At 40.8% G+C, this 26557-nt stretch overlaps 1 protein-coding gene across 3 annotated transcripts in view; it reads right to left on the bottom strand.

The window, feature by feature from the left end:
• Zw (glucose-6-phosphate 1-dehydrogenase Zw) overlaps nt 1-26557 on the bottom strand; it is a 52417-nt gene that overhangs the window by 9953 nt on the left and 15907 nt on the right. For all 3 annotated transcript variants that reach the window (XM_019042565.2, XM_072299170.1, XM_019042566.2), the window contains exons 3-4: nt 6826-6972; nt 182-402 (exon numbers count right to left, since the gene is read on the bottom strand). In XM_019042565.2, coding sequence (XP_018898110.1) covers nt 182-402; nt 6826-6972 — 368 coding nt within the window. The remainder of the gene's footprint in view (nt 1-181; nt 403-6825; nt 6973-26557) is intronic.

Here is a 26557-nt window from a genome sequence, read left to right as displayed (position 1 = left end):
GTCATTTTCCCTGACATTTCCCGGTAATCCCTGGCTTTTTCCCTGACATTTCCCGGTTTTCCTGACTGTGGTAACCCTGTAAATTCTTATTTTCTCGTGGGAAATTTGACAAGGCCTGAAGGTTAATACGGCGTTTTCCCTTAGGACAGGAGTTTAGACTATGGTATAGTGTGTGACTTACTGGGTGCCCATGCAGGTGTTCCTGATGTGGACGGTGACGGGCTCGAAGACGGAGGGCGGGAGGGCGAGGTAGAAGAGGCGGTTGGCGGCCCCGGTCTTGGGCTCGTGGCTGATGAGGTCCTGGTTCAGGTTCTCGAAGTCGGCCCGCGTGTCGTAGCTCCCGGCCACGTAGAAGTTGAGCGCCCAGAACTCCTCGTGTCGGGCCCGCTCGTCCTCCTTCACCTGAAAATCAAACACCTTTTGTCACTCCTCCACCCAGAAATTTGGAAGGCCAACATAGTCATGATTTCTCATGCAACGGGTTTGGGAGTAAAAATTCCCGTACATCACGAAAAACGACGTTTGTAGGGACATTTTTCGGTCAAGGGGGAAGGGAAGACGTTATCAATCATTCCCATTAAATTAGATGCCATTCCCGTTTTGTCTCTGATAAATTTGGCTAAGATATTTACCCCTGACTTTCCCCTGTTTCCAGGTTTCTCAGCTCTGCGCAGTCTCTCCTGGCACGGAGAAAAAAACTTCGCGCGTGGGACCCGAAGTTGAGGTCATATGGATCTCTGAAGTTTTCGGATCACGTACCTAAAAACTTGAGGTCCAGCTGTTGAAGTTCGGGTCAGACATCTGAAGTACTCCGGTACATACCGAAGTGCCTCGATGTCTGACCCGAACTTCGGCAGCTCGACCTCAAGTTTTCGGATGCGTGATCAGAAAACTTCAGAGATCCATATGACCTCAACTTCGGGTCCCATGCACGAAGTTTTTTTCTTCATGAGGCAGGGCTAGGTTAGCGCTCCAGGACCTGCGGTGCTGGTGGATAAAAGGGTCCGCACATTGCAGGTTGTATACTTTGTAAATTGAAGGCAATCCACGTTTCCAAAGAAACGGAGGGCCCAAGATGCTCACACTTTGGTGCTAGGAGATCAAAAAATACTAATTTAGAAGCCTCGGGGCCCCGGTGAAAAGAGCTGTAGTTCTTGAGGAACCGCACAAATTATAACAATTCCTGAAGTCTATCAAAATTCCAGTCTCAGGTTCTCCAAAACTCTGATTTTACGGGTGTAGGGCCCTGAAAATTCTGGTCTCATCCCCCCAATCCCCACAACAAAGAAACAAATTCCGGAATGCAGGCCCCTATTTGGTTTGATCAATCCCCTAGCCAAGAGAGAAAGAAGAAATTTTCATCGAAATCCCAGTCTCAAGTTTTCAAAATTTCCTTTCAGAGGGCCTCAATTCTAAACTTTAAGGGCCCATAATCCCTGAAATCCCAATTTTAGGACCTCTTTAAAATTTCCAAGACTCTGAGAGGCCCCCAAAAATTTGATCGGATCACTCGCAGAGCAAAAACATGGAAATTAATTATAGTAAAAAACCGTTCGTGGGGGATCCGTGGGGCCGGGGGCCAACGGGTAGATTGTTGAATCACTATCGAATAAACCTGATGGATAAATCCCTATTTTAACAATGCTTCATATCGATCAAGGCCATTCGATATCGATTCAACATCGATCCTGATGGATAAATCTCTATCTTAGCAATGCTTCATATCGATCAAGGCCATTCGATATCGATTCAACATTGATCCTGATGGATAAATCTCTATCTTAGCAATGCTTCATATTGATCAAGGCCATTCGATATCGATTCAACGATCGAGCCGCAGAGGTGCTATAGCACTTCGGACCCGCGGCTAATCCGGCCCTGCCTGGAGGTAGTCAATTTACTGAAATTTACTTCAGCAGTAGAGTTTGAAGGAGCCTCGATTTATTTTCTTATTCAAACTCAACTTGAGTTGAGAAGATTAATTGAAAAAAGAATAAAAAATGATTTGAAACGAAACTTAGCGACTTCTGGTCGCGTGGGGCCGATTAAAGCAAGACACGAATTCCATCGGTAAATATTGAACTATCGCCTCGGGCTCCGTGTTGACAACCTGTTTTCACAAACAGCAACCTACCAATTATTTACTCAATATCTGAAACTCCTGGCGTTTGATTAATTAATTTATACATTTCCTGTCGCACAGACACGCAATGTAGGGTGATGGTAAAGGACGCGGTATTGTAACAGTTACAAAGCCGCGGAAACTCAAGTCGACTTCACAGAGAGCCGTTATTTCGGCCCGTCACAATCGAAATAATGCACGGGAAACGATTGAATCAATCTCCTAACAACCAGTCCACTCCGTTGTGGGAGCTCGAGTGTTGAGAAAAGTTCTTTTTTTTTTTTTTTTTTTTTTTTTTTTTTTAATATATATATATATATGGAAATCTTGGATTATTCTAAACCAGGATTGCAAGTTTAATCAAATTTCAAAATTCTCTGTCTTTTTGGAAAAATTTCCTGGCCCCATTGTGCTGAAATTCCCTGACATTACCCCTAACTGCTTACGAAAAAAACAAGAGAAATGGGGTGATTTGAAAACAGCGATGCAAACTTTAAGGCACCGCACTGGCTGGTATATATTAAGTTGAAACTTGCGAATAAACCGAAAGACATCGAAGATGCTGCCTGGATGTGTTTCCATGCCTGAATGAGGAAAAATCTACGAAAAGGCAGAGAAAAACGAATCAAGAGCAGATAGGTGTTAATGTTTTGATCCCTTCAAGTTGACCTAACGCACAAATCGAGAAATCTAGTGCTCACGGCACTCTTTTTGCGGCATAAATTCCCCGAGAACTAGGCGTTGCTGACGCGCTGCACCGGCGCGCAATGGCGATTTTAGCTGTAAAGTCGCAACCTTGAGAATTTCCCTAACTTTTCAGGTTGTTTTCAAATTCCCTGACTTTTCAAAGTTCTCCCTGACCCTCGCAACCCTGTAAATTGATAGATTTCTATCGTTACTAACTCGCAAAACACGAAGCCCCTAAACTTTAATATTCGTTTTTTTTTTTAAAAAAAAAGAAAAGAAAAAAAGATACAACTCGTTCAGCCATACTTTTGTCAGTAAGGGGAATTTGTGAGAATAGGTATCACTATCACTTTACACTTCACTAAACTTTACACAAACTTTACTAAATACGGATACTAGAACATAGTTAGTTTTTGGACTACCGCTCTCTTTTTGTGCCGTAGTATCTTGATTTATTTTGCGAGGAAAGCTCCGTACTTTTGAAGGATGCCTGTCATTCTTAATATGTTGGAGCGCCTTCAATTTCTTATGATATTGTACAATACCTCTGGTGTGAAGTAGTTGCTTCAGACGCCGTGGCACGCTGCGGCGCGGCGCGGCGGGCGGACAGAGAGCGCGAAACGCGCATTGGCGCCTACAAACCTAACAGGGATACTTCACGCATTGCGCAATGCGTGAAGTATCCCGGTTAGGTTTGTAGGCGCCAGTGCGTCGCCGCGCAATGCGTGAAGTATCCCTGTTAGGTTTGTAGGCGCCAATGCGTCGCCGCTCCGCTTTGTGTTAGGCTCTAATATTTAATCTCGCGGAGTCAGCGTTTTTCAACTCATGATTTTGAAGTGTTTGCACACTCTGTATTGACCATTGAACAACGTTCGTTTCACTTGAAAGTCTCGCCCTACGTCATGAACCATTCGAACTCGCAATCAAATCTCCCTCCGTAGGTAAAACTGAATTTCATTTTCCTCCCGATTATCACTTGACTGCCATTAAATCCTGATGGATTAAGTACAGTAAACTATCGGAGTAGAGGTAATTGTTCCGATTATTTACAAAGCTAAAGGAAGAAAGGAAGAAATATACATAATAGAGGAACCGGCTTGTTGGAGAAACTAACGACTTGAAGATTTTTTCGAGTGTTTTGAAGTTGAGTAATAATCCATTTATTAATGGAAAATTTTGTGCAAATTAAAGTTTTATGCTTCACCTGTAAAGCTGTACATTTAAATGTGAAAAAATCAAGCTATAAGCTCCAGGGTGTTTGTGATTTTTAGACTGAAATGTGATTTCGGTGGGGGTGGGGAGGAGTGGTCAGGTTCCGTTTGCCCACGGAAAAAGCGTCAAAAATACCCCTGTGGGATACACACCCTAGACCCCCCGCCCTGGTGGGTGGGGTCAAGAAAAAATCCACCCCCCTCTTTCGAAATGTCCGAATCAACCTGCAATGTCCTCTTGACACCAATCAATCTTATGCGAATATATTCAATGCGTTCAAGCTTTGCCCGGCTCAGAAAAAACGCCGTTTGGACAGTTGGAGGTTGCCATATTTCTTTTGACAAAATATTTCTTTCGGAGAAGTCATGAGTATTTTTTTCTCTTTTTTTTAATTTGTAGACACACTATACGTTAAATTGCGCAAAACTCTGAAAAATGCAAGGGAAAATACCCACACATAAATTCATTAAATTCTCTAAGAACTTCGCTTTGTATCATGAGAAATTTGGCAACGTTTGGATGTTAATGCGGCGGTTTTCTGAAGCTCGGGAGAGCTTTCTTCGTATCATTTTCTTGTTCGACGTGGCTACGCTCGTGGCGCGAGATTAAAAGAGCGAGCACTTAAATTCGCGCGCCCAAGTTCTCTTCTCGCCACTTTGCACTTCACTTTTTCACTTTTTTTATCAGTTGACATTGACCGATAACAATAAAACGATTGCTCGCTGTCTTCATCCAAATGAAAAGATCAGTCGCGAGCCTCAGCACGTAATACAAAGTAAAACATGATGTTCGAGAGAATTCAGGTATTCTTCCCAGATCTAGTGTCACAAAATTGAACCGATTAGTTTCCAAATCACGCAAGCGCCAAAATTTTGAATGCGAGAAAAATAAAAAAACCGTTTTATTCGCTTTAGAGTACCTTTATAGGGAGAGTATGGACAACTCGATTTGGAGGCTAGGTTTGATCAGGTCGTGTAGCTCTCGGGGCCCAAAAAGGTAGCAAACCTATGAACTCGAATTATCCAGTGGTACTAATCTTCAAAATAAAACTATTTACACTGATCCAAAATTATGAAAGCACGTATAAAACTTTGATTTCGCACGCGTTTTCTCAATTTCAATGTCTTCATCCTTAAAGACGCTTGTTTACAATGCGCTGTCAGCCACTTTGATTAATATTTCAAATGCATAGGTTGGCAGCAGCACTTTTCTGATGATTTTCGTTTTTTACATTGTCGCCCATTTAGGTAAAGGTACTCTAATTCGCTTTGTTGACGATCTTTGAATTCCAGAAAATATAGGTGTGTTCTTTTAGAAAGCTATTTCGAAATCAGACATGATTGATTATACCAGAAAAAACAAAGAAAAAACAACCCCTTTACCACCAAAATAGAGATTGGCTCTTACGTGATTTGGAAAATAATCAGTTCAATTACGAGGGAGCTTTTTTCATCGTAGAAGTCACGAGAATATCTTTAGTTGTCTTAAAATCGATCTTTTTCGACGGAACTGAAAGCTGTGCAAGATTGCGCAAATAACGGGATTTCCTAAATCTTTAGACCCTTTAGTAACAGATTCCCGATAAACATGACACTTTTTAGTGATTTCGTGACACAATTTGTTGTGCCTTGGCGAAGGAGCGTAACTGCATTTCAAAGTTGCGATATTTCCACTCGCTCATTGTATTTTTCCGAGGAAACTGCGGTTGGGTATTCCTTCACTGACAATTTCACTGATTCTTCGGAGTACACGCAAAACTGAGGGAAACGATGAATTGCACCGTCATATTATTGTAAAAAATTGAATTGTTCGAGTCAATGGGCCTCCAGACAAGGTATGAATTGAAGCACCATACTATATTATCTCTCTTCAAAATTGAACGAGGAAAACCAATCACACGACGGGAAGTCTGGAAATCGACTCCTAAGCACGATATGAATGTTCACTATTAACATTGGTTCATTGTAAGAATAGATTTAACGTCATTTGTATGATTTAACTTCCATTTGCTATGTGTTAAAATACTTGTAAATATCTCGTCCAGAAGTTGATTTTCGAACTTCCCGCCGAGTGAACAGTAATCTAAAATTTGAAGAGAAAACTAGTAACGTTAATTTTGAGTTCAGACCTTCGCCTGGGAAACAGTCCTAAACTATAACCTGAAGGTATTTTCCAAAAACTCCTAACGTAACAGATAAGTACAGCGGGCTAATTATTGAAATTGATAGACAAAGCTTTAGACAAAGAAGATATAGGGACAGTGTGGCAAAATTTCATGAGAAATAAAATCTTGAAATTTCAAGTGAAATATTTCATGAAATTTTAGAAATTTATGAAAGATATTGAAAAATACCGGTTCCTTTTCATGTTTCGCAAAATGTAAAAATCGCGACTTTCTTCTATTTTCGTGTGTTCGAGCGGATTGCATACTCTAACCCATGAAAAATATGAAATATTTCACAGTCTCGTGAAATTTCATGGAATATTTCACTGAAATTTTCAATCTTTCATTTCTTTCTTACGTTTCATGCTACCCTTTATGGAAAGTATGGAGCGGTCCTATTGGTTGAAATGGTTGGTTCCTGTACACTGAGGGTAATAGGGTTTTTCGTGGGTTGCCGCTAGATTGTCTATTATCTACCTTCTTTATGTCCATTGCAACCATCCGCTACCACAAATAGGATCCCTCCATTTCCCGTTTGTAATCTTTGCTTATAGATCTGTCAATCAATTTCAAAAATCAGACCGCTGTTGGTCTTATTTCACCCTTTGCCAGTATGATCTTGAGAGGGGTTGATTCTTACCTTCATGTAGGGCTCGCATTTTTCTCGGAGCTGTGGCACGGTGAGTTTGGATCGGGCGTATCCGTAGAAGAGTGTGTTGCTGGGGAGCAGACCATCCCGGAAAAGCCACCACAGGGTCGGGTAGATTTTCTTCTTGGCCAGGTCACCCTAGAAAATCAAAACAAAACAAAACAAATCTGTTAGATTCTTTAGAATGACGATCAGTTTCAACATTTTTGAACAGTTTAAGAAGGAAAAAAGCAAACATGTGGCATCATCAGAGAAAGAGTATCTCTCATGGAGAATGAAAAAAATTACGGGTGGAGATTTTGGAACATCTCGATAGAGGGAGATTTTGGAACACCGCGATAGAGGTATGTGCTATCCGTGGTTTTACCTTTGAAGCTTTACGCTAAATAGCCATAATACGAATAAACAGACGGTAATTGCTACTACTAAGGCTGGCAAAAAATTAAGGGCTCCTTCTGCTGGGCGGTTATGCCATTTGAGCTACTCAGAAGTCGAAATAATTGTATGAAACATTAGGGTACTTCAAGGGCGGTTTTTGTACCCGTTGATGAGCACTTTTTTTCTAAAACGACAAATATTAATACCCGACTCTGGGTGGTACCAAGCTCGTCGCGAAGGCACAAAAAACACGCACTCGCATGGCGACCGCCAAAATTTCCCGCGTTTCTTTTATTTGTTTAACTGAAGGGATTCTTGTTTTTGCGTGTCATTTTCAATGCATCCTATATGTACATCGTAAATAATGCTCGAATATAGCAGGAATAATTCAACGAGACCGCATACATTCGTTCATCTTGACCAATTAAGTTACGACATTTTTGGACTTAAAAATGCAGAGGGTTTAAAAACATAATACAGTTCGTAACTATCCTTATTTGGACCGCGTTTGACAGAAAGGAACTGAGCCACACCAGCTATTGCCAATTTTAACTAGGCAGTTTAATGTTTTACAAGAAAACGTTTGTGCGGATCCCTTTGAAAATGTTAAGGAATTCGCTTCATACTACGGAGAAAATTCACAGAAATTCGCACAAAAATCCATTCAACCGTTTTCATGTAAAAAATTAAATTGTCCGATTAAATTTGGCAATAGCTGATGTGGCTTGGTTCCTTCCTGTTTAACCCGGTCCATTTGATCTTCACTGAAGAAAATTATTCTTGTGCCTCCTATGCTTTCCTATCGCCTCTTTTCCAAAAAAAAATCATGTTATTATTTTTATTAAATATGATGAAGTTTTCGAAGTACGACAGTTAAGGTCTAAAAGTTTGTACGGTGCTGGACCGGATCATTAATGTTGCACATTTTCTTCTGGAGCGCGGCCAGTGGCGTGGCGTGCTTTGCGATATATCGATTGATCTGCCATTCAAACCTATGGAAAAGGATTGATGTACACGGTGATCGCGACAAACACCTAATAATCAATGGACCACTAGACAAGGTACGAATTTAAGCAATCTGATACATGTTTCTTAACCAGAATTTCACGTAAAACACGATTCACACTACGAAAATTACCGAAATCAACTTCTAACGAAGATATTAACGTTTTTATTTCGCACTGATTACGAGGAATTTGAACTCCCGCTCACAAGAAACTCAAGCTCTACGTGAGTCAAATCGCGCACTACAACGGTTTCAGCAAGCTTCTCAATCGAGCAATGTTCATTTTCCACCATGTGTTGTTCAAACTATTGGTAATTTGCTTCAGCTGAGCCAAAGTGTCAAGATTGAAGTTGAAGAGTTTTACATCGCAGAGATTGTCATGATAAACATTTAGCGTGCGATGTGAATCACGTAGAGCATTGAGTTTTCATGAGCGGGTGGTTTGAATTCACGCATCAAGAATCATTAAATATCTTCGTCAGGAGTTGATTTTGGTAATTTTCGTTGTGCGTATCGTGTTCTACGTGAAATTTTGGTTGAGAAACATGTATCAGAATGCTGAAATTCGTACCTTGTCTAGTGGTCCATTCTTTATAATAGCCTTAAATGGGGAAATATCGATAACCGATCATTCACGTCTCGCCACTGAGCGCGGCCCAATCCTCGCATTCTCATCGGTAATCGTTTCAACGACAAAAACAAGCTACTTTAATCAGAGATTATTAAGTCTGAAGGCTTTTCGCTACGTAAAAGCTGGGCTCTTAAAATGTCACTAATTCTTGAATTTCTTGACTGGGCCTGCGTACAAAATTCATGGAAAATCTTAAAATAAGATCCATGATCTGTCCCGACCACATCGGTCACCTTCACAGATCGTCGAGCCGATGAGCTTTGAAAGGCAACAGTCGACAATGGAGATGTTGCATGTGTGAGGAATTTTCGATTTGACTATGATACTTGTGTGAAAGTTCGCGAGAAACATGATAGTGCCACTGGTTTTCCCTGAAATCAACTTTCAAGCTCAAAAAGCTCTCAAAGTTGAGAGCGTAATGGAGGGGATATCCCACGCTATCCTAAGAGTCCACCTCTACATCAAGACAAACTCTAAATGCAAAGATAGGGAGCAAATACATTAGCAGAGATGCCGTTTTTCAGTTTTAGAGTCTCCAAATAAAGTGGCAGCCCTGTCAATATATTTGCTCCCTATCTTTGCATGGAGAGTTTGTCTTGATGTAAGGGTGGACTTGAGAGTCCACCCCAGCGTGGACGATAGCGTAAATAGCGTGGGATATCCCCTCCATTACGCCCTCAACTTTGAGAGCTTTTTTTGAGCTTGGGAGTTGATTTCAGAGAAAACCAGTGGCATCATCGTGTTTCTCGCGAACTTTTACATAAGAATCAAAGGCAAATCGCAAATGCCTCACACATGCAACATCTCCATTGCATCGATTGTCCTCGATTGAGGCCTCCAGTTATATAATATATCGATGACCGAAATGCGAAACTACGGAACTCTATTGCAGAGTGCCGACATTTCCGCTTCCATTTTATTTATTCGAGGAGAAACGAGTCAACTTCAAAGCTTGAAAGTGCAGAACATTCTGTTTGCAGAGAGGAAAAATTAAGGAAGTTTTCAAGAAATTAGGAGTTAACTACGTTTCAATAGGAAAAATAAAGTATGACACGGAGTCTACAACGTCACAAACGGAGATACGTGATTTCGCATTTTGGCCATCGGTATTTTGTGTGTGTGTTGCTTTCGATTTTGAAGGATTGTGCTCCGGCTGGTCCGTAATATTTTCTTTTGTTTTGAACTTGGTAAGGAAATCTGCTGATCTCTATGATAAGTTATAAAATTAAGTGAGAATCATTGATTAAAACTTCGCAGGCGCATACATACTGCCATACTCAGGAAGAACGCCGTATGAACATTCGACTTTCGAGGGTTGCCAAATTTTCTTCGGTAAAATATTGATTTTTGAAAAAATTAAAAATACCTTTCCATAAAATTTTCAGGAGCTTTAGGTAAAAATGAGAAAAAAATTATAAATAAAATTAGAAGGAAAACATTCATGAATTTACTAGAAAATTCGTTTATTATCAAAGAGAATTTGGCGACGCCTGAAGGTTCATACGGCGTTTTCCCTTAACACGGCAGCATATACGTGCGTACACGATTAGGACCCCTGGTAAAAATTGGCAGTAGAATCTGTGTTCCAAAATACCATAGGCCTAAAGCCGGCTGTAAGATTTCCAATAGCTTCCGTAGCCGGCTGTAAAATTTCTTTTAGCCTTTTATAGCCGATGGCGACTAAGCAACAGCCAGACGATAAAGTTTATGCTAAACGTTACTGAATACGGAAACTAGGACTTCGTTAGTTTTTGGACCACCGCTCTCTTGTTGTGCCGTAGTATCTTGATTTATTTTGCGCGGAAAGCTCCGTACTTTTGAAGGATGCCTGCCATTCCTAATATGTTGGAGCGCCTTCAATTTCGTATGATACTGTGCAATACCTCTGGTGTGAAATAGTTGCTTCAAGCGCCGTGGCACGCTGCGGCGCGGCGCGGCGGGTGGGCAGCCAGCGCGAAAAGCGCTTCAGCGCCTACAAACCTGACAGGGATACTTCACGCATTGCGCCTTGCGTGAAGTATCCCTGTTAGGTTTGTAGGCGCTAGTGCGCGCTTATCGCTGGCAGCACGCAGCTCTGCTCTGTGTTAGGCTCCGATATAGGTATAATCTTGCGGAGTCAGCGTTTTTCAACTCATGATTTTGAAATGTTTGCACATTCAGTATGGATTATTCTCATTTTAATTGATGAAAAAAAATATGTATTAAAGGAAAATACAATGTGTGTTTTGTGAATATTATGGTGGTTCCGTATCAAACTTAATGATTTCCAAAGCACACGAATTTCTACAATTTCTTATAGCCTTTTATAGCCGATGGCGATAAAGTGTAAAGCCCGGCGATGGAACTATATAGCCCGGCTGCATACTTTTTTATCGCTTCGTATAGCCCGGCTGTATGATTTGCTCCGCTTTCTACAGCCAGCTATATGATTTTCTATTGCCTTCTTTAGCCGGCTATAAGAATTTCTGTGGAATTTCGAGACGCAGCTCCTATCGCCAATTTTTACCAGGGACTACATTTTGCGGTAAGTAACAAATATTTCTGGCTCATTTTAGAAACAACGTATGTGTCATTTACTTTTCAATGCAGATGACTACTTTCATGGCAAGTCAGAAATATTATTTTTAATTGCAAAATCTCCAATGATATACACACATCATTATGGGTAATAGCAATTTAATATTGGGAAATAGCGTGGCGCGGCAACAAGGCGCAAGGACGAATTGCGGCTTGCGTAATAACGAACTGACGCGTCGTGGATGCATTTATTTCACATTTGCACGTTTTTGCAAAGCGTCGCGGTCACGTCGAGTCATCAGGATTGAGATTCTCTGCGCGGAGATCACACGCGCGCCACCCTCATGTCCCTCATGCCGCGAGCAAGTCTCCGGATGCTCCGCAAAGGCCCCGATTTTAATCACGATAGCTCATACTTTTTTCCGAGTGGTGACTCCTGAATTTTTCAACAGTCACAGGCGAGACGGGAATAGATAGACCGGCCAAGTCCGGATAAAAATGAAAAAGCGATTGATATACGATTCGCCGAGACACAGTGGAACGAGTCTTTGGAGGAAGTCGGACATGACATTTTTGACAAAAGTTGCAAGCTTGTATGTTTATTTCGTCACATATTAAACTTTAAGGGATGGCGCTTGAGGAAAACTTCACGAGGAAACCAATGGAACCATTTTCAGAACCCCGAAGTTTTGTTATAAGCCGGAGTTATAAGCGTTTGAAGTTTCCGAACTTTGCCCAACCTTCCCCATCGACTCGATCCACTATGCGCGGGTGGGCGGGAAAGAGCGTGGAGTCAGACTCATTCCCAATCAACTGATCTCTATTTTGCCTCGCTATGGAAAGACGACGCAAGAGCCTTCAGATGTTGCCATACTTCCTTGAATTAAAGTCAAATTTACCGGATTAATTGTGATTTTCTTTTTCTTTCAAATTTTTCAGAAAAGTTTGTTCGCGATTTAATTTAAAATCTCTGAAAAATTCAAGGAAAACTATGAAAAACCTTCCTTACAAAATTTCGCTTTCGATTATGATTATGCCACTTTACGCCACCACCAGGGACACTAGGTCGCCGGCATGAGCGTCATCGAGGCAGACGCCCCCCATTCCAGAGAAAGGGATGAAAACCAAGGATTTCTCTGGTCTTCCTCGGATATTTTTCCAAGTCTTTTGCGCACACGTTGACCGAAAGTTGATGAGCAGATCCGCTGCAAAACTAGCGCAATCTGGCGACGGCACGTTGCGTTGAGTCTAGGAGCAGTCTCGATGCTCCCATTAACGAGGCGGCCGCGCCGCAGGATAGATGACTCATTCCACTCTACATCCTTCACCGTTTCCATTCAGAAATTATTAATCCACTTGCTCGCAGAGTTGCCAAGTCTTCCAACACGAATCATCGACGCAAACTACGAATTTACGAGTCCTTCATGCCCCAGAGTCACAGGAAATATGGACGTATTTCTGCCACACGGAACTAATGTGCATGAAGACATGAGCCCTGAGACCTATAAGAACATATGCAGAAAAGGACTTGCGTCATAATGCACATAGTTCCGTTTGGCAGAAATACGCCCATATGACCAAAACCACCAACCACCTTTATTTTGGAGTCATCGGGACGTTGATGTGATATCAGCCGAAAATGACATCCATGAATGGTCATTTTGAAGCCAGGGGTACAGAAATTGCCAAATCCTGCGAGCCTGCGGCAAATTTCAAAAATATTCCTTTTTTTTTTTGGCCAATACTGTGGAGAGGTGGAGCGGTTTCTGCATTTTAAATCAAGTATTGTGCCGCGAATTCGGACATTATTTTCCTTCAAGGCAAATCGGAAGTATGGCGTGAGGAAAAAAACGTCCAATCGCAACAAACGATAGGCATTTTGGAACTTTCTGCACCCTTTTGGAACTTGAGTTGCACTAATGACAGATGTGTGTATAAATACTGTACACACACAGATCACCGAATGAAAGTACCTAAGCCAACTGTCTAACGACCAAGTTTTTTCGTGCAAAAATAAAGAAGATATCGTTCCCCTTGCACATTGGCTTGTTTCAAATGAGTTGCTCAAAAATCACTGAGCAGCCGACAAGAAGATAATTTCAAGGGTCGACTGGTGGATCCGTGGCTTCCAAGACTTTATGTCCATCAACCTTTCGTCCATTAAATAAATGTCCACCGCTATTTATGTCCACTAAACGTTAAGTCCAGTCTTTATTAAGTCCACCTATTTAATGTCCAACCATGGATATGTCCAAAATTGTCCAAATTGCAGACATGTTATGTCCACATTTCTTTCTTCTCATTTAAATGACAGGAACCACCTTAAAAATACCACCTTCATTCTTAAAAATATTTCATTCATGAATCAAGTCATGAAAGAGAACAGACTCTAAGAGCAGATAAAAACATATGTTCATGTGTACACTGTACGGATATGATAAGATGAAAACCAAAGCGGGAGCCTAGGAAACGCTCCAATGCCAAATTAAACATTTTCCAGTAACAGATGCTGTCAAAATTGAAAGTCCTCTTTAACTAGTTATTTCGTGCGCCTTCAATCTTGTAGGATACTGTGCAACGCCTCTGACGCGAAATAGTTGCTTAAAGCGTTGCGGCGCGGCAGGCAACCAGCGTGATATGCGCATAGGCGCCTACAAACCTAACGGGATACTTCACGCGTTGCGCAATGCGTGAAGTATCCCGTTAGGTTTGTAGGCACCAGTGCGCGTTCTGCGCTGCTAACACGCCGCTCCACTCTGTGTTAGGCTCTAATATTTCAACTCGCGGAGTCCAGCGTTTTGTACTCATGATTTTGAAATGTTTGCACTCTCTGCATTGATTATTCCCTTTTAAACTGATGAAAAAGAAATATGTACTACTGGAAAATATAATGTGTTTTTTGTAAATATAAGAGAAGTTCCGTCTCAAATGTAATGATTTCCAAAGCATTCTTTATTCTTTTATGTTTTGGGCTTTTACTGTGCTGCAGCGTGGTGTAAGCGCAACCAAACGCTCAAAATTGGACGTATTTGACTCAAGGAGGTCGATGTACAAATAAGTTAGACACAAAAAATTGCGTGCTTCTTAGTTTTTTTCCTCTTTTATTAATTTTTGTATGGTTTCTTTCATCACAACTACGGCTCATTGAGATTCATATCGATGCCATTGCTTGGAAAAGGTTTTACAAATATTTACCACGTTTAAAAATGTAAATGTTTTAAAATGAAGTAATCAATTTTATTTAAAAAAAAAAAAAAAAAAAAAAAAAAAGAATGTACATTTAAGGTATATTTTATATCGGAAATTTCAAGTATAGAAATGAAACCAAGTATTTACCGAAGACAATTTGAAAAGATGAATCAAAAGAAGAATTAAACATTTCATTTAAAATATGACTTACGATAACAACACCTCATTCTGCTCTCTTAATTTTCTCATTTCGATATTGTCAATATAATTCTACACACGGACTAAAATATGACGCTTGAATTTGATTTTAGTGGACTTTACATTTGTGGACTTAACTTAAATGACGTTAAGTAATGGACTTAACAATAGTGTGGGCTTAGAACTGTGGACGTAAAAATTGTGGACGAAAAGTCTGTGGACGTAAAAAAAGTGGACATAGAGTCCGTGTACCGATCCGTGCTTCAAACTTTTCCACCTGACGCCAAAATGTTAGTCGAGGGCCTGTACTCGTCCTAGGGCATAAAAAACTGACCCTTACTTTAGGGATGGCGCGCTGGTGAGGACTGTTTGAACAGTAAGAAATAAAAAAAAAAAATTATTTTTAAGAGAATTTTGGAACGAAGTCATGAACCGGCACAAATAACATGAAGAGTATTCTTAAACTCATAATTTGACAGCTTTTATGAAAGAAGTAGGTGAGCGGAAAATTGATTTCCCTGTGAACGAATAACGGAACGAAAAGTGACAAGTCGGCAAACTTCCCGAAATTTATCCTTTCTCTGCGAGGGGTTGTGTGAACGGTAGGATTGATTGAGGAATTATTTGCTTCTCGCATGGGCACACAATAGTGTTGATATTTTCTTCGCCAGCGTACTTTAATGAGATTTCTTGACCTCACTCCACAATTTAGGTCGAGAGGTCAGTGATCCTCATCATATAGAAAAAGTAGACGTTAGTTTCTTTACTCTACGTCCCTGTGAGGAGGTTTGTCGACTCATACAGAAGAAACTAAAATTGCGTCGAACTAATCAAATGCTTTAGAACTATAACTATTTGTCTGAGAAATAATCAAATATGAAGATGAACTGTTAATGTCTGAGGATTTAACTAGAGGCGGGAAAATAAGTTCATTATAAGTGGATTTCCTCGAATCTTGCCGACAGGCTCTTGTGTCACGTTTCTTTTGGTAAAATCTGTTCAATTAAACCATTTAAAAGGAAGTTATATAAACAAAAATAAAAATTCCAGACATTGAGACACATTTTCCTATCTCTACTCATAGACCTTTCAAAAAACACCAGACTTTATTTCAGGGTCCGCGGTTCGTAGACACGGTTCCAAAACGCCGATCGCTTCCCGCGTTCCAGCATTTTTCGCTCTTGGTGCGATCAAATTCCTGATTTGCCTTACGGAAAAATGCCCGGCGATTTTCCGGCAAAAATGCGAATGGACTCAATTGTTGAAACATTGAAAAAAAATAAAATAAAATAAAGGTAATCATTTGCCTCACGAAGACGCAATCCGCGGATTGCGAGATCGGACATCTTTAACACTTCTGTCTAACCCCAGATTGCAAAATTTACTCAAAAGAATCAATTTTTTCCAAGAATATATTCTTAAAACATATATTCTCGCGCACAGTCATTTGTGCACTTCCTGACAAAAAGTTTTCTAATTTGTTTGTTTGTTAATGTTTACACTTCCAATTGGCCACTTGACAAGTTCTGGATTAGAAGAAAACGATACATGATTCCTCTTCAAAATTGTACACAGAAAACGATTCACAAAGCGGAAAATTTGGAAATTAACTCGTGAGCAAGATATTAACTAGTCTTTTTAAGACAGATTAAATGGGAGTTAGAATATACAAATGACGTCATTTGTATTTTTGCCATTGGTCAATGTTACTTGAAAACACTTATATCTTGTTGAGGAGTTGTTTCTCACACTTCCCGTTGTGTGATTCGTTTTTCAATAGTGATAATTTGAAGAGAAAACATGTAACGTTGTGTTTAATTCATACCTTGTCTAGAGGTCCATTGGAAGATGAATCACAAAAATTCTTGGTAAGAAATACAATTCACGAGTAAAAATTGTGCATGATTGAAACGTGGTTACATTCTCTAGCCGTTACGAGTTGTTACACTTTATTGGACCCGAATGATGGTCCCGTGTAAAAAAGAAGTGAAAACGGATATAGAATCGATAAACGTTAGAATATGCCCGGGTCAAACAGGATTCATTCCATCGTTGCGTCGCTTACGTCATTACGTCAACCTAAGCGGTCCAAGGCCATGGACAAGGTTCGAGCGACTTTCAGTCGGATCTACAAGTTCAGGTTGCAGGTTCGCATTCCGATATTCAGGTCTACCGGCTTAGAGTTATGCTGCTTCCGCCGCTTCTGACAAATCGGATTATGGAAGAAATTCTGGAGGCACGCGGTCGGATTCAATGCTCAGCGGCTCATGGAAATCATGGTGGTTTGGATTTTCCCATTCCCACATGGAAATACCATGTTATGAACAACGCAGAGAACACCGCTTCGATCGACAACCGTGAGTCGATCGACAAACTCGTGAATCGATCGAATTTTGTCGACGGAATCGGTGTCGATTGATTCACGTCGATCGACTCACGTTTTCATTTTTCGATCCATTCATGTCGATCGAATCGACACGGGTGTTTTTAAATTAACTGTCGATCGAATCGGTGTCGATCGATTCATGTCGATCAAATCCACACCCTCCAAATTTCAGTCTCAGCTACAATTTACTTTAGTATTTACCGGTTATCTCAGGTCCTGACTACGACGTTCAAATTCGATTCAACGGAAGAATCTAATAAAATGCAAATATCAGCCTACTTCAGCAGAGAACTTTCATCATTATTGGGACTCAAACAGCGCCATGATGGATGAACCAATCAAAAAGGATCCCCAGGAGTCTACACTTTTCTCAATAAGGTACATACTCAAAAGTATTCACACAAGGAATGAGGCATGGCTAAAAGGTGTATTTCTTGAAAGGTAGTCTAGACCACCTTTCAGAATTGCCACAGAATTTGGAGGATGAAATTCCCTGACATCCCCCTGACACATTTGAGTAAAAATCCTTGACAATTGAAGATATGCCAATGCCAGGTGGTTAAAAAGACATAATTTGAAACAGTTTTCTGGCATTTGCAGTTCAAAACGTCAAAGCCGTTCTTAAAGAAAAATAAAAGTTAATTATTCATTTTCCCCTGACACTTTCATCATTTTCCCTGACATTTCCAGGTTTTCCCTGACTATTTAGAATTCCCTGCCATTCCCTGGTTTTCTCGGTATTCCCTGACTGTGGCAACCTTCACCTTTAGCCAAATGTTTTTTTCAAAAAAGTCATATTCAGCGCTTTTTTGGGAATTTTTTATTTCAGGACTTCCCGTACGACATATTCACTATTGGACCCCATCCTTAGGAAATATTCGGGGCTGAACTTCTAAAATACTGTCTTCAAACTCCAATCCCAAAATCCAATCCACCCTTCGAACCTCTTCCACAGAGTCTCTTTATGAGTTCAAAATTAACGTCCCGCACCACCAGTCACTATTCAATTATAAGAGAGGCTATCTATCCCTCGACTTACGCGATGTTCAAGGGTTGAAAGATGAAGAAAACGTCCCCCCTGGGAACACGGTCCCGAGAGCATGAGGCCTCATTCGACCCCTATCCCTTATAATACGTATCAGGTTGGAGGGTGTGCTGCGCTAAGTGACACTCCTAGGCCTGAAGCAGTGTTTGACCCACTTATGGATGACCGAAGAGCGAAATCAAGTATCTCCATTTGCGACGTTGCATACTTCCAGTCAAACTTTCTTTTTTCTTTTGAGGACTTATGCCATCATAATTTTTTCCCCTGATTTAACTTCCCTGAATTCTCTTCTTTGTTTGCAGATCATTGCGTATAAAGTCCATGTCATGAGGTTGACTTGTTTCTGTCAGAAAAAATAAAACAAGAACAGAAAGTTTAAAACAACGTAATGGAAATGCGTGAAATCGAACTGTAGCCATCACTGGAAAAAAAACACATTGGATCCAGAGTCCAGACTCTTAAAAACATCGACAAGAAAAAGTACTCTTGATTCTATCAGAATCTACCTTAAATCAAGAACCAAGCCTCTTAATTTAAGCAGATTTCCTTTTGATTCAAGCAAAAATCCGATTGAATCAAGAGTATTTTTTCTTGTCAACGTTTTCAAGAGTCTGGACTCTAGATCCAATGTGTTTTTTTTCCAGTGATCGATAATCCTTCGTGTTCAAGAAAAGCGCTTTTGTGAGCTTTCGGACATTGTCAAGTTTATTTTCAAGAAACACAGATGTTTTGAGAGACTTTGTGAGTTTTTGTCTTCTAATTTGAAGAGAAATTTATTCGCAATTTAATCAAAAAATATCTGAAACTTCCGAACAGGGTTGCCAAAGAAGTTAGCGAATGAAACTCCCTGACATTTCCCTGATTTCTTATTGTTAATCACATTTTGGTAAGATTCCCTGACAATTGATGATACGTCAGACGATTGGAACGACACGACTTCAAGAAGTCATTACGCAAAATTTGTTTTTTGAAACATCGAACCCATTCTAGAAAGCAAATACAGGTGACTTGACAATTTTTCCTTAAAACACTTTCTAGGTTGTCGGGGTTGTTTTTTTTTTTTTTTTTTTTTTTTTTTTCATTTTGGGAAATCTGGATGAAATCCTGATTTCATACTTTTTCCAAATCCTGATTTTTGGCGTAGAAAAATTAAAATTTCTGCATAAGCTCATGCGAAAGCAGAACTCTAGAATTTTGGACGGCCGACTTTTCCTCAAGTCCTGAAATTACAACCGATTTCTTTCTCAGATCCTGATTTTACGACCGATTTTTTCTCAAATCCTGATGACATCGGGATTAAATCCTGATTGATCTCAAATCCTGATAGAATCGGGAAAATCCTGATGCTAGAAACTCTGCTTTCGTCACTATCCCTGGCACTTATAGATTTTCCGTGACTTTTTTAAATTCCCTGGCATTTCCCGGTATCCCTGATCGGCAACCCTGTTGAAAATATCTGAGACTTCCGAATGAAGGTATCGACATATTTCCTCTGCAATAATTATTTTATTGGGAGAAATCCGGCAATAATTGCAGGTTCTTGCGGCGTTTTTCCTGGGCATGGCGATATTTCTAGAGCGACCTCGACCCCTCCGTCTCCCAGAATGAGAATGGGCCGCACCGACGACGCGGCCGCGGCCCATCAATCTTCCTTGCTACCACAGGGCACCGCCGAGACACCTTCACCACATCCGAGGCTACGCTCCTCATCCGAGAATCTAGCAGCAAAGGTGGCGACAACTTGTTGACGCTTTTTAGAGGACTTCCATGGACTCATTCTGCCATCGCTACGACATCATATTGTTCATCTACAAATGGAGATGTTGCATGTGTGAGGGATTTCCGATTTGACTATTGATTCTTATGTAAAAGTTCGCGAGAAACACGATGATGCCACTGGTTTTCTCTGAAATCATCTCCCAAGCTCAAAAAAGCTCTCAAAGTGAGGCTGAAATGGAGGGGATATCCCACCCTGTCATGGGCTCAGGATGGTTTCGCATTTCGGTCATCGATATATTATATAACTGGAGGCCTCAATCGAGGACAATTGATGCAATGGAGATGTTGCATGTGTGAGGCATTTGCGATTTGACTTTGATTCTTATGTAAAAGTTCGCGAGAAACACGATGATGCCACTGGTTTTCTCTGAAATCATCTCCCAAGCTCAAAAAAGCTCTCAAAGTGAGGCTAAAATGGAGGGGATATCCCACCCTACCCTGAGAGTCCACCTCTACATCAAAACAAACTCTCCATGCAAATATAGGGAGCAAATACATTAGCAGGGTTGCCGTGTTTTCAGTGGTGGAGTCCCCAAATAAAGTGGTAGCCTTGTCAATGTATTTGCCCCCTATCTTTGCATGGAGAGTTTGTCTTGATGTAGACGTGGACTTTCAGGGTAGGGTGGGATATCCCCTCCATTTTGGCCTCAACTTTAGAGCTTTTTTTGAGCTTGGGAGTTGATTTCAGAGAAAACCAGTGGCACCATCGTGTTTCTCACGAACTTTTACAAAAGAATCAACAGTCAAATCGCAAATCCCTCACACATGCAACATCTCCATTCCATTGTGCCAATCGTGGAGAAAATAGACCCGCAAAATTCAACGGATCCCGCTCATGCTTACAGTGCCACATCCGAGTGACCTAGGCTTACTTCAAACGTGCTTAGAGTACCTTTATGGCGAGAGAACGGACAGGTCGAAATATGGAGCTCTCAGGGCCCGAAAGGGCAGCCAACTTTTAAACACGAAAAACACTGGAAAATGCCTGCTCCATAGGCATAGTTCTGAAGAGGTCTGGCTCCCCTAGACTTTAAAATGGTTTCAGTCCCCCCCCCCCCTCCCCGAAAGCAGATGATAGAAAATAGGATTTTGAGCTTAAAGCTTACACACGGCCGAATGCAGCGTCAACATGGCTTCAAACTGCGTCTTAAAAAGTACCATATTCTTGAAAAAAATTAAAAGAGACTCCTAAAAACCCTCCTTATTGTGCTATGGAGATTCAGAATTCCTTGCCCCCCCCCCCCCACACAACTTGTGTGTTGACACAAGAAAAATGCTCTGGCTACGCTGATGCAAACTCACTGACTTTTTCTGTCTCGGGCTGGGGAAGATCCCTGATGTATGATGTCCCTATTTTTCAGGGTTTCCGCGGATCACTGACGGAAGCTTTGGTCAGTGTCGGTCTCGCTCGACAAGGGTACTGAATTTCAGGGTACTATATTTCAGGGTACTGAAACCTTTTCCGGGGTCCCTTCTTTTCGGGTAGGGGCTCCTCTAACTAACCTATATTCTTTCTCTATGTAGGTTTTCCAAGTTTTCAGGATTCCTACAAGAGACCTGCCGGTCTCTCGGAGCCACCAGTTAGAATTTCTGGGGTGCTGAAGCTGAAGCACCTTCGTACCCCTGGCTTTGGTTTTTACTGACCTCTCTCAACTCTAATTCCGGCTAATTCTAGCTCCACTTAAAAAAGAGCGGATGTATGAGCATATCATAGAGCTCATAACGTCACACGTCACTGTTGTTCGCGGCGACGATACCTCCGAAAATAACGTCAGAATCGGTCGCTTCGCCCTGACCAGGGTCAGTCTAACTGGCCGCGGGTGACGGACTGACGGACTGACTCCACGCCGCACGGTGGATCGATTCCAGTCGATCACTGGAAAAAAAAACACGTTGGATCTAGAGTCCAGACTCTTGGAAACATTGACAAGAAAAATGACTCTTGATTCAATCAGATCCAAGCTTGAATCAAAAGGAAATCCGCTCAAATTAAGAGGCTTGGTTCTTCATTTAAGCTTAAATCTGATTGAATCAAGAGTATTTTTTCTTGTCGATGTTTCTAAGAGTCTGGACTCTAGATCCAATGTGTGTTTTTTTTTTTTTTTTTTTTTTTTTTTTTTTTTTTTTTTTTTTTTTTTTTTTTTTTTTTTTCCAGTGATTAGACAGATCCGACATGTTATTTTTGACTTAAACTGCAAGTGCTGATGTTTATTTCATCACATTTTAAATTTTACAGGGTGTTGAGTTTTTATTCATGGGGGGAAGTCCTGATGAAATCCTGATTTTTCCTGAATTTTGACTGCTGAATCCTGATTTCATAATCTTTCCAAATCCTGATCAAATCTTGATTTTTGGCGAAGAAACTCTAGCTTCACAAAAATAGTTCGAACAAAAAATTCGATCGGACGTCAGACTTTCCTCAAATCCTGATTTTACGACCGATTTTTCCTCAAATCCTGATGAAATCGGGATTCAATCCTGATCGACCTCAAATCCTGATAGACTCGGGAAAATCCTGATGCTAGACGCCCTGCTTCAAGAGGTGCTTATGGAAGAAAATTTCACGAGGAAACCAACGGAACCGCTTTTAGAAACTCTAAGTTTTAAAAAAAACGGAGTTATAAGGGTTTAAAGGTTCCAAATTTTGTCGGAGCTCTCCTAATGACTCGATCCACTGTGCGCCGCGCGGATCACCGGCATCAGCAGCGGCCGCACCGGCTTCTGAGTTTTGCTCTCTATCGCGCACTTCACTCTTCACCTTGGTGCTAAGGTCGTAAGGTCGCCGTGCCGGCCGCCGCACTCCCCAGTCCCCACGATGCCTGATCTGCGAGCAATTTCTGAGGGGAAATAATATTAAGGGGTTTCTATTAGAGTGCCTGTGCAAGGCGAATACGCCACGTCTATACCGCTCTCTGATTGGTCAGTTGAGTGGTGCGTAATGGACCACTAGACAAGGTACGAGTTTAAGCATTCTGATACATATTTTTTAACCAAAATTTCACGTAGAACACAATGCGCACAACAAAAATTACCGAAATCAACTCCTTACAAAGATATTTAATGATTCCTGATGCGTGAATTCAAACCACCCGCTCAGTAAAACTCAATGCTCTACGTGATTCACATCGCGCGTTGAATATTATCGTGACAGTCTCTGCGATATGAAAATCTGGCAACGACAATTTTGACGCTTTGGCTCAGCTATAGCAAATTGTTTATAATTTGAACAACACATGGTGGGAAATGAACAGTGCTCGATTAAGAGGCTTGCTGAAACTGTTGTAGTGCGCGATTTGACTCACGTAGAGCTTTGAGTTTCTTGGCAGCGGGCAGTTCAAAATCCGCGTAACCAATGTGAAATAAAAAGGTTAATATCTTCGTCAGTAGTTAGTTTCAGTAATTTTCGTTGCGCGACTCGTGTTCTACGTGAAATTCTGATTAAGAAACATGTATCAGAATGCTTGAATTCGTGCCTTGTCTAGTGGTCCATTGTTCAGAGATAATCGCCAGTTCCAGGACAATAATAGTGCCTCCGCACAGTGGATCGAGCCAATGGGAGGGGTCGGACAAAATTTGGACACTTTAAAAGATTATACCTCCGTTCGTACAAAACTTTAAGGTTACAAAAGCGAGTTTATTGGTTTCCTCGAGAAATTATCTTATAGAATCACCCTTAAAAATTTAAAATTTAACGAATTAGAAATCTAAATTCGCAGTTTTCAATAAAAATTGTGTGTCCGATCTCTCTGATTGACTCGATCCATTGTGCTCCGATGCGCTCATTTTAAAGTTTCCGCCAGGAGCTAATGGAGGGTTGTTCCCCAACTGTTTAGATGTTCCCACCAAGTTCAAAGTTCCCCTGGGATGGGCAAAAGAAGAACGTTGAGATTTTGGGAAGTTCTCAACCTACTCATACCTACTTATTAAGTGTCTGGTGTGCAGACATTTCAGCTTCAAAGCTTTAGTTTCAGTTTATCTTAAAAATATTCAAGCGAACCTGCAGATTTTTTTGTTAAAAGTATACTATATCGACGCTGTATATACATATAATATTGTCTCGGATTTTGGAGAATACTCAACAATGGTGATTCTCGCAAGTTGGCAACAATTTCCTTAATTTGTAAATTCTAATGTGCGTAACGCATAATGCAATCGATAATCGATATAATGAACCACACTGGGATCGATTATTTGTAATGAGTTAAAACGGAGGAAAAAAGGGCTGCCAGCATGCGAAAATGGACACTGATGCTGGTAACTGCGTGAACGGCATAACTTTATCAGCAAATACACTTAAACGTCAAATCGCTTGCTAAGCTGATTTTATTCTGCTTTAGATCAAACTTCGTGGGTTTGTTGAATTTTACTCCACAATTTTACAACCACGGAGCATTATAAAGAGAAAATAATTTTGTAACATCGGACTAAACTAGCCTGCAACGTGCATAGATTCTTTCACGACGGACAGTAGTGGACTCGAGTTAATTTTTGTTTCCTTCGCAAGCACGAAATGATTGCATCGTCGACTGATTCCTACATAAAAATGTAGGTATGACACAAAATTATCACTAATATTCTGTTTAAACTATTCTAAATAGTCTTATTTAAAAAAACTGTGTTATAAGATGTTTTCAAAATTTATAATTCATCCTCCATTTTCTATACCGGAAAGATTGAATATCTCCAGGATTCGTGTGAACTTAGATAGTGGAGGAAGAATCATACTCGAATAAAGATAAATGGACTTTTTCTGCCAAACGGAACTATGTGCATCATGACACGAGCTCTGTTATGCATGTATTCTTATGAGTCTCAGGGCTCATTTCCTAATGCACATAGTTCCACTTGGCAGAAATACGTCAAAATCATTCGACGGGTTCATCGTAAGTCGCTACCTTCCAACTTATTTAGCAAGCCGAAAATCGACGGTGTAAGTCGGCAATCACATAACTCGTTTGCGGTGTCTGAAAATCTCCGCCTCTATGTTATTTTTTTAAAGGACAACAAATTGACGTCATTCCATGAAGTTTTTGCAGAATTTTCTTCGCACAGAGAAGAAAAATCATGGCAGTTTTAAAGAATTGCCGTTGAGTAGTTTTCCGTTTGAAAAATAAAGTATGACAGGAAGTCTGCCACGTCGCAAACCGAGTTATGTGATTGCCGACTTACACCGTCGAAATAGAAAAAAAATGATGCAAATAAACTTAATTGTAATATTAAAATATTTGAGGTAATGAGTTTTAAACGCGTGCGATATGAATATACATGGTAAGTCGTTACGAGTACTGATTACTTTCCGTGTGAATATTCCTGGATAAATCTCATAAATAATTCTTTGGGTGGGGAGGGGGGGGGGGGGGGGGTTTGGGTCCGCACTCTACACTTTCTGCTAACACTGTACACCGGACGTCGAGGACTCTAAGTGTGCTGGCCACTAATTTCAAAAATAAGAGGCATCTAGACGAGATACTACTATTCATGCTAAATGGGGCAGTGGCGTGGCATGCTTTGCGATATATCGATTGTTATGCCATTTAAACCTATGGAAAAGGATCGATAAACAAGGTGTTCGTAGCGAACGCCTTAACAATCGATTCTTTAACATAGGTTTAAATGGCATAGCAATCGATATATCGCAATTTACGCCACGCCACTGCTGCCGTGCTAAGAAAAAACGGCGGCGCCGCGCCGCCGTATGAACATTCGAGAGTTGGCAAATTTCTCCGAATAAAACATATCTTTTTCAGGAAGGTCTTGCTTATTTTTCCCTGAAATTTTCAGATATTTTAGATTAAACTGGGGGAAAAATTGTATAAAAATGTTAAAGAAAAATGAATCAGTGAGAACAAAAACACACCAACTCGGTAACTAAAAATGCTTAATTTTTATAACAGAGAGTCAGTAATCATAAAGGTCACTGGAGTTAACGCATCTGTTCCAACTTGGACCTTTAAAGTATCCTTAAATACTTCTCTTGCGGTACCAACAATCTTTTTCTTGTACTAACTTCTTCAACAACTGCTTAGTTTTGCCTGTGTCTTGATTATTAGCGTATAGATTCCGAGTTGGTGTGTTTTCGTTCTCACTGATTCAAATGTTAACAATTTTTCCGGTAAATTCGTTATTTATTGAGTGATATATGGCAACGTCGTGACGCTCATACGGCGTTCTTCCTTAGAACGGCAGCATGTTGCAAAAGCAAACCCGAAGGCTCGATGACAGGAGTCGGAAGGCGTGAAACGCACATTAGCGCCTGCGATACTGTATGAATACTTCACACATTGCGCCAAATACAGTACGCTCGCGGTCGCCGTGTATAGCGCGTGAACTCGTAATACTCTGCTCTATGCTGCTGGTGAGATTCGCAGGAAAAGTTAAAAAATGAAGCCGGTTTACGTCGGTCCTACCATCGGCCGTGTTGCTCACATCGCCTTTGAAGCACCGTTCCAAGTGAGACTAACAAAACCAACACAATATGGAAATAACGCGAGGGAAAGAGCGCGGGTTGATGACGGCGCAGAGATACAACTATTCGTGCTTGACGGATGTCCGTGTTGCATCTGCAAAATTGAAGGCGCGATAGCGCGAGGCGTT

This window comes from Bemisia tabaci, chromosome 4 (genome assembly GCF_918797505.1).
Source record: "Bemisia tabaci chromosome 4, PGI_BMITA_v3".
NCBI classification, from domain to species: domain Eukaryota; kingdom Metazoa; phylum Arthropoda; class Insecta; order Hemiptera; family Aleyrodidae; genus Bemisia; species Bemisia tabaci.
This window is presented reverse-complemented; position numbering and strand designations above follow the sequence as displayed.